The 15,798-nt window shown below is 39.2% G+C and overlaps 1 protein-coding gene across 1 annotated transcript in view; it reads left to right on the forward strand.

Moving 5' to 3' along the window:
- Window positions 1-695: 695 nt before the first annotated feature.
- Window positions 696-15,798, forward strand: part of DNAJC5B (DnaJ heat shock protein family (Hsp40) member C5 beta) — a 47,808-nt gene continuing 32,705 nt past the window's right edge. The window contains exon 1 of the mRNA XM_030859658.2: window positions 696-814. Within this exon, the coding sequence (XP_030715518.1) occupies window positions 696-814 (119 nt within the window). The remainder of the gene's footprint in view (window positions 815-15,798) is intronic.

The raw sequence follows: 15,798 nt of genomic DNA on the forward strand, positions 1-15,798 counted from the left end.
TTGCTTCTCCGTGCTTCCCCCCTAGAGCCAGAACACAGCAGGAAGATGGCTCCTTGGGACTTGGGACAGCACAGCCCTTTCTGTGCTGTGCTATCTCGTGTGCCGAACTCATGAGCACTGTTGGGGGACTTGGTATCCCACAGCTGCAGAGAAGTTCTAACCAGGCTCTTAGATGAGACCAGGATTTTTTTTTTTTGATACTTACAGAAAGTTGTTTTTTTGCGTTTTGTTTGTTTGCTTTTAAAAACTCATACTCTAACAACGGCTAGGCCAACAGAGTCAACGTAAAATAGATGATTATTTCCATTGCTGGCTAAATTTGGAAAAGATACAAAAAAGGAGTTATGCAAATTCTGACCAAAAAAATCTATATATGCCTGACTTGCGAGGACTGACTTTTAACAATTACGAGTTAGCTGGATATTTAGATAACATTTAGCTTCTATTTACCCATGTGGACAAAGCCATATTCCATTTGCATGGCTGCCTGTAGCCTTTAAAACCCTGACTGACCTGAAGCTCTAGTGTTGGCTTTCCTAACCTTTTTCTCCCCTCCTTTTGCAGCTAACACAAAGATGTACTTCAGACTGTCAGTTTACAAAAGGTCAGAAATGAACTATCTTCCCTTGAGAGAGTGGGATCCAGTATGCATAACCCTCACGGCTATTTCCCCTCTGGTTTTGCAGCTTGAGAAAATGGCATGTAACACACCTAACCAAAGACAGCGGACTATGTCAACATCTGGAGAAGCTCTATATGAAATTCTTGGTCTGCATAAGGGAGCATCAAATGAAGAAATTAAGAAAACCTACAGGTACAGAGGAGGTTCAATGATGATATTTCCTGTACTGCTAGTGATAGTTATTTTGTGATTGGCGAGTGCCTCCAATTAAAGACATAAAATTCCTGCTGAGACCTGGTAATCAGGTCTCAGACCTGGAATGTTCCATTCCCTATTCTACAGCATAAGCAGTTGGGAATGGACAGGCATCACACTGATTTTATGAAAGAACTCTCTTGTGATGCTGGGCCTTAGGAAAGGGTAGCCTGTGTTCTAGGCCTGCATTGTTAGAGAGAGACAGACATACAGACAAACACTGCAAATGACCAGGAGTTGTCATTTAACCCACATGAGATAGCATCACCAAATCTGGTAGAGGGATTTAAAAAAATAAATAAAGGGGAGCTTCTTTGTAATTGCTGTATTGTGCTATGCTTTTCAAGTCTTCAGTTTTGATCTTTCATATCTGATCTAATTCCAAGTTAGCTACTTTTGGGAAAAATGGGAATACCTTTTTCTTCAAAGCACCAAGGAATTTTTAAAAGGATTAAGTAAAAAAATAATTTACTTATTGTGCAAAACTTGGAAATCACTAAAAATGAAGATAACAACATTTATCCATAATTCTACCTCTAGTGATAATTATCACTGATATTTTTTCTTCCAGTCTTTTAAAAAAAATCTAGAGAAGACATTTTACACTCGAATTGGATTTATCTATATTCTCTAACTAGCTGTCTTTTTTTTTGTCTTGTCCCAATTTTATTTATTTTTATACAATTTTTAAAGGTTACTTTCCATGTACAGTTACTACAAAATACTGGCTCTCTTCCCTGTGTTGTACAGTATGCCCTTGAGCCTGTCTTACACCCAGTAGTTTGCCCCTCCCCTGCCACTGGTAACCACTAGTTTGCTCTCTATACCTGTGAGTCTGCTTCTTTTATGTTACATTCACTAGTTTGTTGTATTTTTTCATTAAAATTTTTTTCCAACGTCTTGCATTTCATATTTTAGGAAAATATAATTTTTCTCTCTTTTTTAATTTTTATACAATTTTTAAAGGTTAATTTCCATTTACAGTTATTACTAAATATTGGCTGCATTCCCCTTGTTGTACAATACATCCTTGAGCCTATCTTACACCCAGTAGTTTGTACCTCCCACTCCCCCATCCCTATATTGGGCGCATGTATGTGTTCAAATTAGGAGTTTTGCATTTTCGGATATATACCCAGGAGTGGAACTCCTGGGTCATATGGCAGTTCTAGTTTTAGTTTTTTGAGAAACCTCCACACTGTTTTCCATAGTGGCTGCACCAATTTACATTCCCACCAACTAACTAGCTTTCTTTTTAACAAGATCCTATCATGAAAATATTTTGGTGCTGTTTAATATTGTGATTTTTAATGCCTGCAGCCTAGGGCTATTCTGTAACTTAATTACTTTATGAGCTACTTTTTAACATGTAAATTCTTTTAATTTTCACTATACTTAATATCCTTGTACATAAATGATGATGCACATTTCCAATTACTTCCTAACTTATTGAGGAATAAAGCTGTGCCTTTAGAAGAAAAATGAATCAAACTACAAATGAAAGTTTCAGATTTTAATCAGTTACTTCTTGATTTGGCCTTGAATTCGGTTTTTAAACTTATTTTTGTTTGTTTTTTGTTGTATGGAAGTTTAATATTTTTAGGTAGGCAAATTTGTTAGTCATTTTCTTTATGGCTTTTGTTTTACCTGTTGTGGTTAGAAAGCCTCTCCCAACTATAATAGTATAAAAATATTAACCATTATCTTCTTCTAGTACATTTATGATTTTGCTTTTATATTAAATCTTTGATCCATTTGGAGTTTATTTTGACATGAGGAATGAAGGTAGGATTCCAGATTAATTTTTTTCCCAAATCACTAGCCCACCAAAATTTATTGAATTCTCCATTTTTATCTACTGATGGAAAATTCTTTGGCTTTGAATTGGAACCTTCACCATGTGGTAAACTATGGGACCTGAAACGTCTTCAAGAAGCATGTGCTGAAGAATAAATGACAGTGGTGAAAATTTCCATTTGAATCCAAATAGTTCTGTGAAAATGGCAGATTTTGATCAAAGTCAATATCAATCTTCTAGTTTATATTTCACTTAAGGTGCTGGAGAAGAAAAAGTCTTTGCTGTTTCATTGTGCCCTAGAGCTACCCAGGAGCGTGGCTGGGAGCTGTTCAGCCCCCTGTGGGTAGATGTCCTTGGTGAAGGGTCACTAAACTTGACTTTTAAGGCTTTGGGCTGAGACGCTGTGCTGGGGTGGGACTGGGAATCAAAGTATATGCACTGTAAGCATAATACCCTACACAAAGATGATCCCCAAAATGAGAAGAAAAGTGATGTCTAACTATAAGTTCTAAAGCCCGCTTTACTTTACAAATGTGACTTTTCATTGCCTTTATTTATTTTGTAAGCTAAAATTTCAAGTCATATCCTAATTAAGACACTAATTATGCTGAGTAGTTTGCAAGTTTAATAATTACAACCTAAAGTCTTTTCATGTAATCAGTGTCTTCCTATTAATTTTGTTTTAATGTCATACAAATATTATTTTTTCAGCTGATTAGGGTACTAGTATGCTGCCCAAAGCATCTACTTCTAACTAAATTACACATTTGTATTCTGCAAGTTATTCAAAATGTATGAGCAGGCTGAAAATCCACTGAGAATATTATTCTTATATTCAGGGATCTGGATCAAAGCAGTGACAATATAGTGAAATTAAAAGTCAGTGAAGTTTAATAAAATTACCAACTGTTGAATCCATACGGTGCTTGACCTCTGTTGTAACCCTTGGTTGTGCTCTTGAAAACAAGGCTGAGCTAGAAGACCTCTTTTTTTTTAATATTTTATTTTATTTTTGAATAGATAATACATTCACCTGATTAAAATGAGAACACATAAACACGTATACAAAAAAATTCTCCCTCCTACCTCATATCCCCCAGGTTCCCTCCCCAGGGAAAGAAATTCCTGTGTACCCTTCTAGAGAGATCTTATGCTATATAAACATATAAAGAGACCTTCTGGTCTAGGCAAGATGGTACAGGCTTGTCTCTCACAGATCTTCCCTGCTAATAAGCATGATGAAAACCCTTGGAAATAACACAAGAGACAAAAAAAGAGAACCTTCAAAAGGCAGATGGAAAAAGAAGAGATGAATTGGTTAGAGATCACAGGACCAAAGGAGCAACACAGTGACAAGGCATCTTACAACTCCACACCCAAGAAAAGGTAATCCAGGCCTGACCTTTCCCAACACCCACTCTAGCAATGGAAGGCAGCCAGGTAGTCCTATTCTTCCTCTAAATTGAACTGAAGTCCTGCCAACAACTCTAGGTAATCCCAGCAGAAACAGCAAAGAGGACCAACTGAATGTCCGCCTAACAAGAGCCAGCCAGAGGACTTTCCCACCAGCCTGAGACTCCCCTCTCCCACCCAGAGATCCCACTTTACAGGGGAAATTAACAAGGGGGATTCTGCCACAACAAACACCCAGCCCAGGAAATGTTTTTGTCCCTGCAGCCTGGAGATTCCCTTCCGCCACCTAAAGGCACCAGACATCCAGCCTGGGAAGGCTCCTTTCACTTCCTCAACTAGTACCAACAAGCACCAGTAGCAGCCCCAGAGGCAGGAGACAAACCAAGCAGACCAAAATAGCACCATGGAGTTTCTGAAAACTAGATTGTCACTGGAACCACTGACCACAAAAGTAGGCTAGGACCTGCACGCTAAACCCAAACTGACTGACTGTCTATTAAAAGGAAAAATTTAAATAGGACCCAGAGTCTCCTAACATAATAGCCAAAATGTCCACATTAAAAGCACGCATTTTATACAAAGAACGAAGGAAATCCCAACTTGCATGAGAAGAGATTATCATCTGACTCCCACACAGAGGTGAACCAGTTATTGGAATTATCCGAGTATTTTAAAGTAACCATCATAAAAAAGATTCAACAAGCAATTACAAATTCTCTTGAACCAAGTGAAAAAAATGGAAATTTCAGCAAAGAAATAGAAACTGTAAAGAAGAACCAAAAGGAAATGAAAGAACTGAAAAATAAGAGAAATAATATAACTAACTGGATGAGCTCACTAGTAGAGTAGAGATGACAGAGGAAAGAGTCAGTGTCCTCCTCAGGACAGATCGATACAACGTATGCAATCTGAACAACAAGAGAACATAAACTGAAAACAAACAGTCACAGGAAACTGCGAGCCCATAGCGAAAGATCTAACACTTACAGCATTCGTGTCCCAGAAGGGGAGAAGAAAGAGAGTGAGACTGAAGAGTATTCAAAGAAATAACCACCGAAAATTCCCCCAATTTGGCAAAACATGTAAACCTACAAATCAAGAAGCTGAGTGAGGGCTTCCCTGGTGACGCAGTGGTTAAGAATCCACCTGTCAATGCAGGGGACATGGGTTTGAGCCCCGGTTCAGGAAGATCCCACATGCTGCGGAGCAACTAAGCCCGTGCGCCACAACTACCGAGCCTGCGCTCTAGAGCCCACGAGCCACAACTACTGAATCCCGCATGCCTAGAGCCCGTGCTCCACAGCAAAAGAAGCCACCACAATGAGAAGCCCACACACTGCAACGAAGAGTAGCCCCCTCTTGCCACAACTAGAGAAAGCCTGCACACAGCAATGAAGACCCAACACAGCCAAAAATAAATAAATAAATAAATTTTAAAAAAAAGAAGCCGAGTGAATCTCAAATAGTATAAATCTAAACAAGTCCATACTAAGACACATCATAATTAAACCTCTGAAAACTAAAGACAAAGAAAATAAAAGCAGATGGAGAAACAACACAGTGTTTATATGGGGACAGTAATTCAAATGACAGCAGATTTCTCACCTGAAATAATAGTGGCCAGAAAGGAGTGATACAACATTTTTCAAGTGCTAAAAGAACTGTGAATTCTATATCTGGCGAAACTATACTTCAGGAATTATGGGGAAAGAAAGACATTCTCAGATTAAGGAAAACTAAAAGAATTAATCACTAGCAGATCTACTCAAAGAATGGCTAAAGGATGTTCTTCAAAAGAAAGAAAATGATGAAGGAAGCAATCTTGGATCATCAGAAAGGAAGAAAGAACAATGAACACAGAAATATGGGTAAATACAATTGACTATCCTTCTCCTCATGAGTTTTCTAAATAATATATGATGACTGGTATAAAAATTATAATATCATCTGATACTCAAGACAATGATGTTTAAAAGTGGAGAGAATAATGGGACCTAAATGGGAGTGAGCTTTCTGTACTTGACTCAAATTGGTCAAACACTGTTATCTGTAGACTGTGATAACCACTAAAAAGAATACACAAAGGAATACACTCCAAAAAACTAGAAGTAAATCAAGATGGAGTCCTTGAAAATGCTCAAATAACCCCCAGGAAGACAAGAAAAGGGAAATGGAGAAATGAGAAACAGAGGAAACAAGCAGAAAACAAATAAATGACAGACTTAAGCCCTAACATATTAATAATTATATTAAATGTAAATGGTCTAAGTATGAGTTATATTTTTCCTTTCTTGTTATACAAATGGTGGTGTACTATCACTCCTACGTTGTGAGTTGCATTCTTCTCTTAATATATCTTGGAGGTCATTCTAGGAAATGATCAGTTCATAAAAAGTTTCCATTTTTTCACATTGCTGTATAGCTTTCCATGGCAGAGCCGTCTCATGATTTAATCATTTCTCTATTGATAAGATAGTTAGGTTGTTTTCCATCAAGGCTTCCTTTTTAAACCAACTTAGAGCTTCTCCGAGAGGCAAACAGAAAGTTTCCCATGGTCCCAGAAAGGTAGCTAGAGGTGGGAAGAGGGGAACTATCTTGGTGTTCCTGTCCACTTTCCAGTTTTGCTATGTACCAATTCTAAATTCCTGAGCAAGTATCTAGTGGGCCCAGCTGGGTCAGATGCTCGCCCACGTCTACCTGGCTCTAACTAGAGATCTGGAATCACAAATCCCCACTACCACTCAGCAAGGACTGTAGGATCCAACCCTATGGGAAGGAAAAGTGGCTATGTTCTCTAAGAGGGGTACAGAGTTGGGAAGGAAATTGTCAATATCTCTAGTTCTTTATTTTTTAAGAGAAAATACCATAAACAGCCTCACAGACCTATCTCAGTGCCTTCCTATGTCTATTTATAAACCCTTATCATAGAACCTTTCAGTCAATAAACCATCGTGTCTTCCTATATCATTGTTTTTCCTACATTACAAGTACAACCACACTTCATTAGTCAGCTGATAAATTGGAATCCCCAGCTATTTCAAAGGACAGCAGGGAGGATGACTGGAGGAAGGTTTCTACTGTGTCAATTCATAATGTACTGAAGCACTTGCCTCATGGAGATTTTGTAAAGAGAAAGGAGATCACTTTTTCAAAGCGCTTGGAGCCCTTTGTGGAAAATCACAGTGAAAATACCAGGTACTATTATGAATGGACAGATACTCTCATCCTTAAAAGTCTAAAATTATCCTGCCATTTGGTGCTACTGTTCAAAAACCATTTATCTAGCATAAAGTGAGTTTTTCCTCCATGTCAAAAGTGCCATAGCACAGAGTGAGACTCGTGGTGTGAGTCTTAGCCAGGGCCTTCATTATGGAATAAATCTGCCTCCCATATTACAGAGCATAATAATTCCAAGGAGTTTGAAGTCTAAGCCTTATTTAATTCAGTTCTCTCATAGCTGGGTCATGTCGCTTAATCCTACCAATGTTTCTTCACAAGATGAGCAAATATTTTTCCCCTATTCTCCCACTGCCTAAGAGTCTTTACTCCCCCTTTTCATGCTGTCTGAAGGAGACTCACTTGAGTTAAGCTTTTAAAGTTCAGATACACCTAGAATGGCTAAGAGGTTACCCATCTTTCACATATTTGCTGTAGCTTTAAACAGGCAAGCTTTCCCCTCTCACCTAATTAAAGCAGTCTCTCTGAGCCAACAGAAATTTTGAGTTAGGAAGCTGGCAGAGGAGGAGAGGAAGAGAGAAATGCTAGTGAATGGTGGGACAACTGGGGACATGGTAGGTTGCTGAAATAAGACCCTCAAAGATTATTTTCTACATAGCCCCCAATACCAGTCTTTGGCCCCTTTCAAGTGACTCAAGAGCTTAGGTTCCCTGTAAAGTCTCCACCACCCAAGTCCTTCTAGGAGGCTCCCCTGGGAGAGTCTCCCAGGACCCAGGAATCAGTTCATTCCCATGTAGCAGGATTGCTCCACCAAACCAAGTTTCCACCCTGTTGATGATATCTGCTTTGCCATTCACTCAGTGAGCATGTCCACGGCCACTGCTAAGTACAACTTGGGGCATGCTAGGCTCTGCTGCTGCAGGTCCCTGGTTCTTAGCTGGGTACAGCTGCTCTGCTGCTGTTCTGTGCCACTCTCCCAGGCCTGGCAGGCATAGCAGGTGCTCCTTGCTAACTCCTCAGTGCTCAAGTCTTCTGACTACTCCTCCAGGCCAAGACACTGCCTCTGCTATTTCTCTTGAGGCTCAAAGGAGTCATAAATGCCTGCTGGGCTGTGCCCTTGGGAGGTGGGGGGATGGAGGTAGGGAATGGCTCCCTCGTTTTTGTGATACTCTCTTAGAGCCCCCAGTGAATGTCAAAGTTTGGTAGAAAAGCTTCCAGATTTTCTTGCAGATCTCTTTTTCTATAGGACCCAGATACGTGTTCAAGGGTGAGTCAGAGACTAGCAGTAATGATGCTATACCTAGAATCTCCATCCCCTCTGACAGATAAACATTTGTTCCCTTGATAAAGGGTCATGTTTATCATGTCTGGCTCTTTCTTCCCTAAGACAGCATCCTTTCCCAGAACACTCTGCAGTTCCCAGCCCACCCCCAGAGAGGCTTCTGTCAGGTTGCCCTACCAGTTTGTCAGACTCACCCAACTGTGACTGCTCCAGCAGGGTATATGGCTTAGACTCCTTCTGGAAGGCTCTCTAGCCCTGGGGGATTTCTGGGAGGCTGCCATCACCATGCTCTCAAGCATGCCCTGATTTGTTCAAACTCCCGGCCGTGCAGGGCAGGCTGTGATGGCTACAAGGTGCAGCCCTACCATAGCCCTATAACAAGGCTACCTGACTATGTTCTCCTTAAAAACCCGAATTACGTAAATGCAGTTTGTCATTAATCTGTGCTCAGCAAGCACTTTAGGTGTGTGATTAGAGCCTTCTTTTCTTGATATTGACTGTCACATAAGAATCCTTCACTCCAAAATCAGTAGATTGTTGGTCTATACCTCATACTGCTATCTAATTATTGCAGAAGCCAGGAAGGCTGATCAGATCACTTAGCAACCACTGGTATGTTTAGAGTCTCCTACAATCGTAATGGCTTTATAGCAGCAACTCTTGTTTATTACCCAACAGATATTTATTGAGCACCTACTATATGTTGGGCATGGTTTTAGGCACTAAGAAAATAGCAGTGAACAAAACAGACAAAATCCCAGCACTCCTGTAGCCTATATTCTAGGCTGGGGAAATGAGGGAGGCTTAATAATAAACAGAGAAGTAAAATATACAGTCTACCAGATGCTGGTAAATGATGTGGAGAAAAGCAAAGCAGTGCTAGGAATGGTGCTGGACGTTACATATTCTCTTTGAGGTGTTCCACACAGATTTTAACACTAAAATCCCTTGACTGCAGTGAACTCTAAGTATATAGTAACAGTCAAGAGTGCAGGATATGGAGTCAGAAAGACCTGGATTCAAAGCCCTTCTCTTAGCCTCATTTTTCTCACAGTAAAATGCAGATAATGGTACTGACCTCAGAGGGTTGCTGAGGATTAAATGAGATGATACATGTGAAGTGTTTAGCCAAGGTCTGGCACATGGGTACTGGCTGCCACAAAGGATACATAAGGAGTGAGAAATACAGCCTTAAAGAATGGTATTCTTCAAACCTGGTTGGGGCATGGGTGCAAAGAGACTCTCTGAGGAATGTCTGTGCGTGTGCGCATGTATGTGAGAGGGCGTGTCCGTGTGTATATGTGTGTGTAAGAGAATGTGTGTATGTTTGTGTGTAAGAGAGTGTGTGTATGGGGGGTATTTAGATTCTGTGACCTTTAAATTCCACTGAACACGTTTAAAAGAGTGTAACAACTTATATTTTAACATGTCAATGTTTGTAATATGCTGACAATTGCACCCTTTGCATCTATTCACTTTTTTTTTTTTTCGCTGCTCCCCGCAGCATGCAGGAACTTAGTTCCCCGAACAGGGATCGAACGAACCCATGCCCCCTGCAGTGGAAGTGAAAAGTCCTAACCAGTGGGCTGCCAGGAAATTCACATCTATTCACGTTTATCAAAAAACTTTAAGATACCAAGTTAAGATTGTGGAAGGAACAATTTCTCAAAATTATTTTAAGGAGCATGTAAGCAGAAAGTTAGAATCTAATTGAGAGAGAGAAAGAGAGAAGGGGAGGGAAGGAGAGAGGCAAGAGAGAAGAGAACAAAAAAAGAAGAAACCCAAACATCATACCCAAAGTGATTACAAGGAACCAAGGAACCAAGGAACCACTGAGGTGGGCTTGAGGAGAGGGGCGTGTTGGGACCTTCCTGGAAGCTCTCTACACGCTCCATGGCCCACTGTGCTGTCCCATCAGAGTATGAAATCCTCATAGGTTGTAATTCCCTCTTTCTTGCCTTTCCCACTCCATCAACTCCTTGAGGGCAGGCAGTATGCTTTGTCTTCCATTGCACTTCCAGTCCTAGCACCAAGCCAATATTTACCAAATGCAAGAATGAACTGGTCAGCAAACAGATTTTTGCCTGTGGGTTTTCTCCTTGATTATATTCTCAGCTTCTTTAGGACCATTTCTCAAATATTTGGTCACCTAGCTGAAGAGAGAGTCATATACTGACCCAGTACATAGAGAGGAGCAGATCAGCAAGGAAAGACCATAGTTTCAGTAGGGACACAGTACATTTTACATGGCTGTGGAGCCTTCAAGTGAGAAGTAGTTAGGGGATAAGGAAGGGAAAACTGTAGAAAATAGAGCCGGTTATGCAATTTAGAGAATCTAAGTCTTGAGTATTCAAAATCTCATATGCAACCTAAATGATAGTTTTTATTTACACGGATGTGTCCATTTTTGAAGTTAGATAAAAACAAATTTAAGATGGCTGAAAGGAAGGCTGACTGGTTCCCCCGGTGTACGTGGTGCAGGAGCCTAACATAACACTGGCCAGTTGGATAAGAAATCCGATACAGATCGAGCTCTTCCTTAGGTCCTCAGAGAACCACAAAATCAAAGTGAACTGTTCTGTATATTAGCACCTGGGTCTCTGTGCCCATGGATGAGCTTAATTTCTCCTTGTTGACAAGGTACCAAATATCTTGGTTCACAGGGTAGCAGGGACTCAACTGATTTTTCTATTTCATTCAGTTTCACATGGAACTTTCTGGAAATTATCTTCCACCTCTGAAGAGGTGAGTTGCCTCAGCGTAGACCAAAGTGTGGCAATGCTGTTTTCACAAGGAGCAGGAAAGAGTGTCATTTCCATAGTGATCTGTGGCAACCTCAGTCTGTGGTGCTTTTACCCATCTTTATTAGCAATTACAGGTCCTAACGGAGGCTGCTTATGAATAAAGTTTAAATGTCAGGGGAATGCATAGCTAATAAGAATCGTAAATATTTACAAGGCAAAGTGATGATTCAAGCTCACAAAATAAATTGAAATTAATCTCTATCAAGCACTAATTTGTTTCCTGAGTTCTAAAACCTTCCACTAAAAAGAAGAGTATATGAGGCTATGTCAGCGTTATCTTCCAGGTCAGTGCATCACCTCCTGTCTCCTATGGCAAATCTTCCACTTGATCCTCTTAGTTCTTCATGCAGCTTCTCCTTCAGTTATTCCTGGGCGCTGGAATCATTAGGATCAATGACTTTTTTTTTCCACTCGCTCATTTACTCAAGACCTATTTACTACTAGATACCTATTATCAATACATTAGACTATGAAAGATGAATATACATATCTATCTATATATCTACGTCTATCTATACCCATCTGTAACCACAAACTTTGTACCATTTAAAGAGCTTACCTTATAAAAAGTTAGATTTAGTAAGGTTTAAAAGATACATACTAGAAGAAGACAAGCAAAACAAGGGAAATTGTAGTGAGGGGAATAGATTAACTTGAGCATAGAATTCATATTAATCATTTAAATGAAAGTGAATGCTTCCTGCCATTATTCATTCCTATCCCAGGCATTATGCTAGGTTCTGGGGATACAATTCTAAGCAAACCATTGTCACTGATCTCATGTAACTTGAGGTCCAACGGAGGAGACAAAAAACAATCAAATGATGAAAAAAATGAGTGTATAATTACTGATGCGATAAAGTGTTCTGAAGGAAAAAGGATGGCTTCATGAGAGTATATAACAAAGCTGATCTGGACTAGGGATTAGAGAAGTCTTCCCCAAGAAAGTTAATGCAGTCTTAATTTTAGGACAATTTATACCAATTTATATAGTACAAATTATACCAATCGAAGAAAAGCCAGAAGGACAACCACAAGAGCCACAATGAGTCATTAATAACAAGAATAATAAAAGTAACCAGCATATATGGAATGCTTACTATGTGCCAGGCACTATGCTCAGTGATTTATATTCATTATTCAATTCAATTCTCACATCTCTGTATTGCAGATACTATTATTATCTTCATTTTACACTCGAGAAAACTGAGGCTTAGGAAGGTAGGATAAGTAGCTGTCCGAAGTCACCCAGCAGTAAGTAGTGGAGTTAATACCAGCATTTGGGTTGCCTTACTCCAGAGCCTACCACTCTTAACCATTACATCTCTGGTTTTAGAATAGCTACCATGAATCCAAAGGATATAAAGGCCTGAATCTGAGTGACAGGCCACACTGAAGGATGGAGCAAAGATCAGGGTCTGAGAAGGAAGGTTGGGGATGAAATTTAGGGTTCTTAGGCCCAGGTTGAGATTTAAAGACAGCAGTAGTGAGAGGAATTCAGAATTAGCACAGAGCTGTAAGTTCTAGACAGTGTGGGGAAGTGGGTCCACTGTCAGCACACCCAGGAGATGACTGCACATCCCAGCTAATGTGATGTTTACTCTTATACTGGATAGGAGTAGTTTTTGGTATTTACTAGCAAAGTTCTAGGTGGTTAAATGAGTCAGAGTTGCAAGGAAGTCCATATAGGTCCTAAGGTAATGTAAGGCACCTCTCTCTGGCAATACTGTTAAGTCCAACTGCTTCTTAAGTCATCTATTGATAAAATCATGGCATCATTCGGCACATTTTATGTGCCAGATACCCTGAACCTATAGCTATACCTGATGGACTAGGTACTTAGTAAATTACTGGTAAATAAATGCATGCATGAAAATTATAAATGAATAAATCAGTAAGAAAAAGCAATCCTTTTTTTTCTGGGTGCTTTAGCAATGGCCATCAAGCCAAATAACCTAATACAGTGGTTGAAAGAAATTATGTGGACATAAATTTAAACAACACTAACACTGTTTATCTCATTGAATATTGTTACATCTATTAGGTATCAAAACATTCCTTAAATCGGCTTTATGTCCATCGGTATTCTTCAAAGAAAAGCATAAATAATAAAAGAATACTTTCAAAGAAATATTTTCTATAAACTTTATACATTTTACTGGAATTGATATAGATATTAAACTATGGATAGGTGATGATATCAATGAAAATGGTAGAATAAGGAACTCTAAAAGTCTCCTCCACCATAAAAGCAACTAAAAATCTAAAAGATTTTTAGAACTATCAGAACTATCAGAATCAACCTTTTCAGAACCTGGAAAACTATACAGAAGCTTGTGGCAACTGGGGTGCACTTTTTTTTAAAGTTGAATCATGGTAAGAACATTGAACTTCATGGCATTTTAAACTGTCCTAGTCCCATACCCTGCTCCTCAGCTCAGTTGTAACCGTGAAAATAGCTGTCTGCATTCCTGGTACCAGTGGTACCAGAAGAAGCAGAAAAGACTTTATTCGCAAATAATTGTCATCAGATGATCTGTCTGGTAGCTCCCTGGAAGACCTGCTTAAAAGGCTTGTTTTATCCCACCTACATCAAAAGTTATCCAGTGCTATAAAGTTGCTATGAAAGGAGGGGGGGCATTTGTTTAAAACATTTATAGGCAAATTTTTAGTCATTGCTGCCTGAGGTAACGAATAACAGTTGAGGCAACAGTAGACTCACTAAAGAAACTTGGAAGAAAAGGCTGGGGAATGAGACACTTTGGGGAAGAAGGGCTTTGAAAAGCTCTGACCTATTCCTGGGAATCTAGAAGCTACTACCATGCCCAGGGGTCTGCACACACTCAGGAAAGACCTGAGAAAGCCCTAAGCTCTCACTTCTGGCTGACCTTGAAGAGCTGTGCAGGCAGGAAGTAAAGGCTAAGGCAGAGTTGTAAACTGCCTAGCTGAGTGCTGAAGGTGTGCCCTACCATACACACAGAGCCCATCTGCAAAGACTGGGTGATTTTGGGCTCCAAATGTGTGAGAAAATCTGTCTAATCTTTAGCTAGCCATTAAGCTAATGGAACAGAGACTTCAGTGGCCACACATGACTAAGAATACAGACTTTAATTGCGGCATGCAGGCTCTTAGCACACAGCAATGATGATCCCATGAACCACAACTAAGACCTGGTGCAGACAAATAAATAAATATTAAAAATAAAAGAATACAGACTTTATAAAATTAGGTCAGAAAAGTCACTAAACAACTACAAGCAACAACTGAAAACCACAGGGAAAGAGGAGATTCTGAACTGTAGAGTTGCCAGATTATACTATTCAAATGTCCAGTTTTCAAAAAAAATACTATGAGCCATGCAAAGAAACAAGAAAGGCCCACGTGCAGGGAGAAAAAAAAAATCAACAGAAACTGTCCCCGAGAAAGCTCCAAATATGGACATATTAGACAAAGACTTTAAGTAAGCTAAATATGTCAAAGGCTAAAGAAAATCATGCCTGAAGAACTAAAGGATAAAAATGATATCTAATCACATACAGAATATTAACAAAATAATAAAAATTATATAAAAGAACCAAAATAGAAATTCTGGAGTTGAAAAGTACAATAACTAAAATGGAAATTTCATTAGAGGACTCAATAGTAGATTTGAGTGGGCAGAAGAAAGAAACAGTGAAATTGAAGATAGGTCAATTTCACTGCATACACCATCATGCATACCAACACATACATAATAAGAGTCCCAGAGGAGAGAAGAAAGAGAGAGAAAGGGGAGAAAAGAATATTTGAAGAAATAAAGGCTGAAAACTTTCCAAGTTTGATGAAAAGTATTAATCTACACATCCAAGAAGCTCCATGATCTCTAAGTAAGATAAACTCAAGAAAATCTTCACTGAGACACATCATAAACAACTGTTCAAAGCCAAAAAGTATGTTGAAAGCAGCAAGGGAAAAGCGACTCATCATGTGTAAAGGGTCCTCAGTAAGATCAACAACTGATTTCTCATTAGAAACTATGAGGCCCGAAGGCAGGCAGTAGGATGATATATTCAAAGTGTGAAAGAAAATATATGTCAACCAATAATTTCATATTTACCAAAATTATCCCTCAAAAATGAAAGAGAAATCAACACATTTCTAGAGAAATAAATAAATGAGTCATCAGCAAACTTCCCCTATAAGAAATTCTAAAAGGAGTCCTCAGGCTGAAATGCAAATACATTAGGCACTAACTTGAACCCACATGAAGAATTAGTGGACACCAGTAAAAGTAACTTCATAGGTAACTATAAAAGACAGAATTAATCTGTTTGTTTGTAATTCCTCTTTTTTCCTATTTTATTTAAAAAACAACTGAATACATATACAACTCAACATCAAAAAAACAAACAACCCGACTGAAAAATGGGTGGAAGAACTGAATAGACATTTTTCCAAAGAGGAAATG

This window comes from Globicephala melas, chromosome 17 (genome assembly GCF_963455315.2).
Source record: "Globicephala melas chromosome 17, mGloMel1.2, whole genome shotgun sequence".
NCBI classification, from domain to species: domain Eukaryota; kingdom Metazoa; phylum Chordata; class Mammalia; order Artiodactyla; family Delphinidae; genus Globicephala; species Globicephala melas.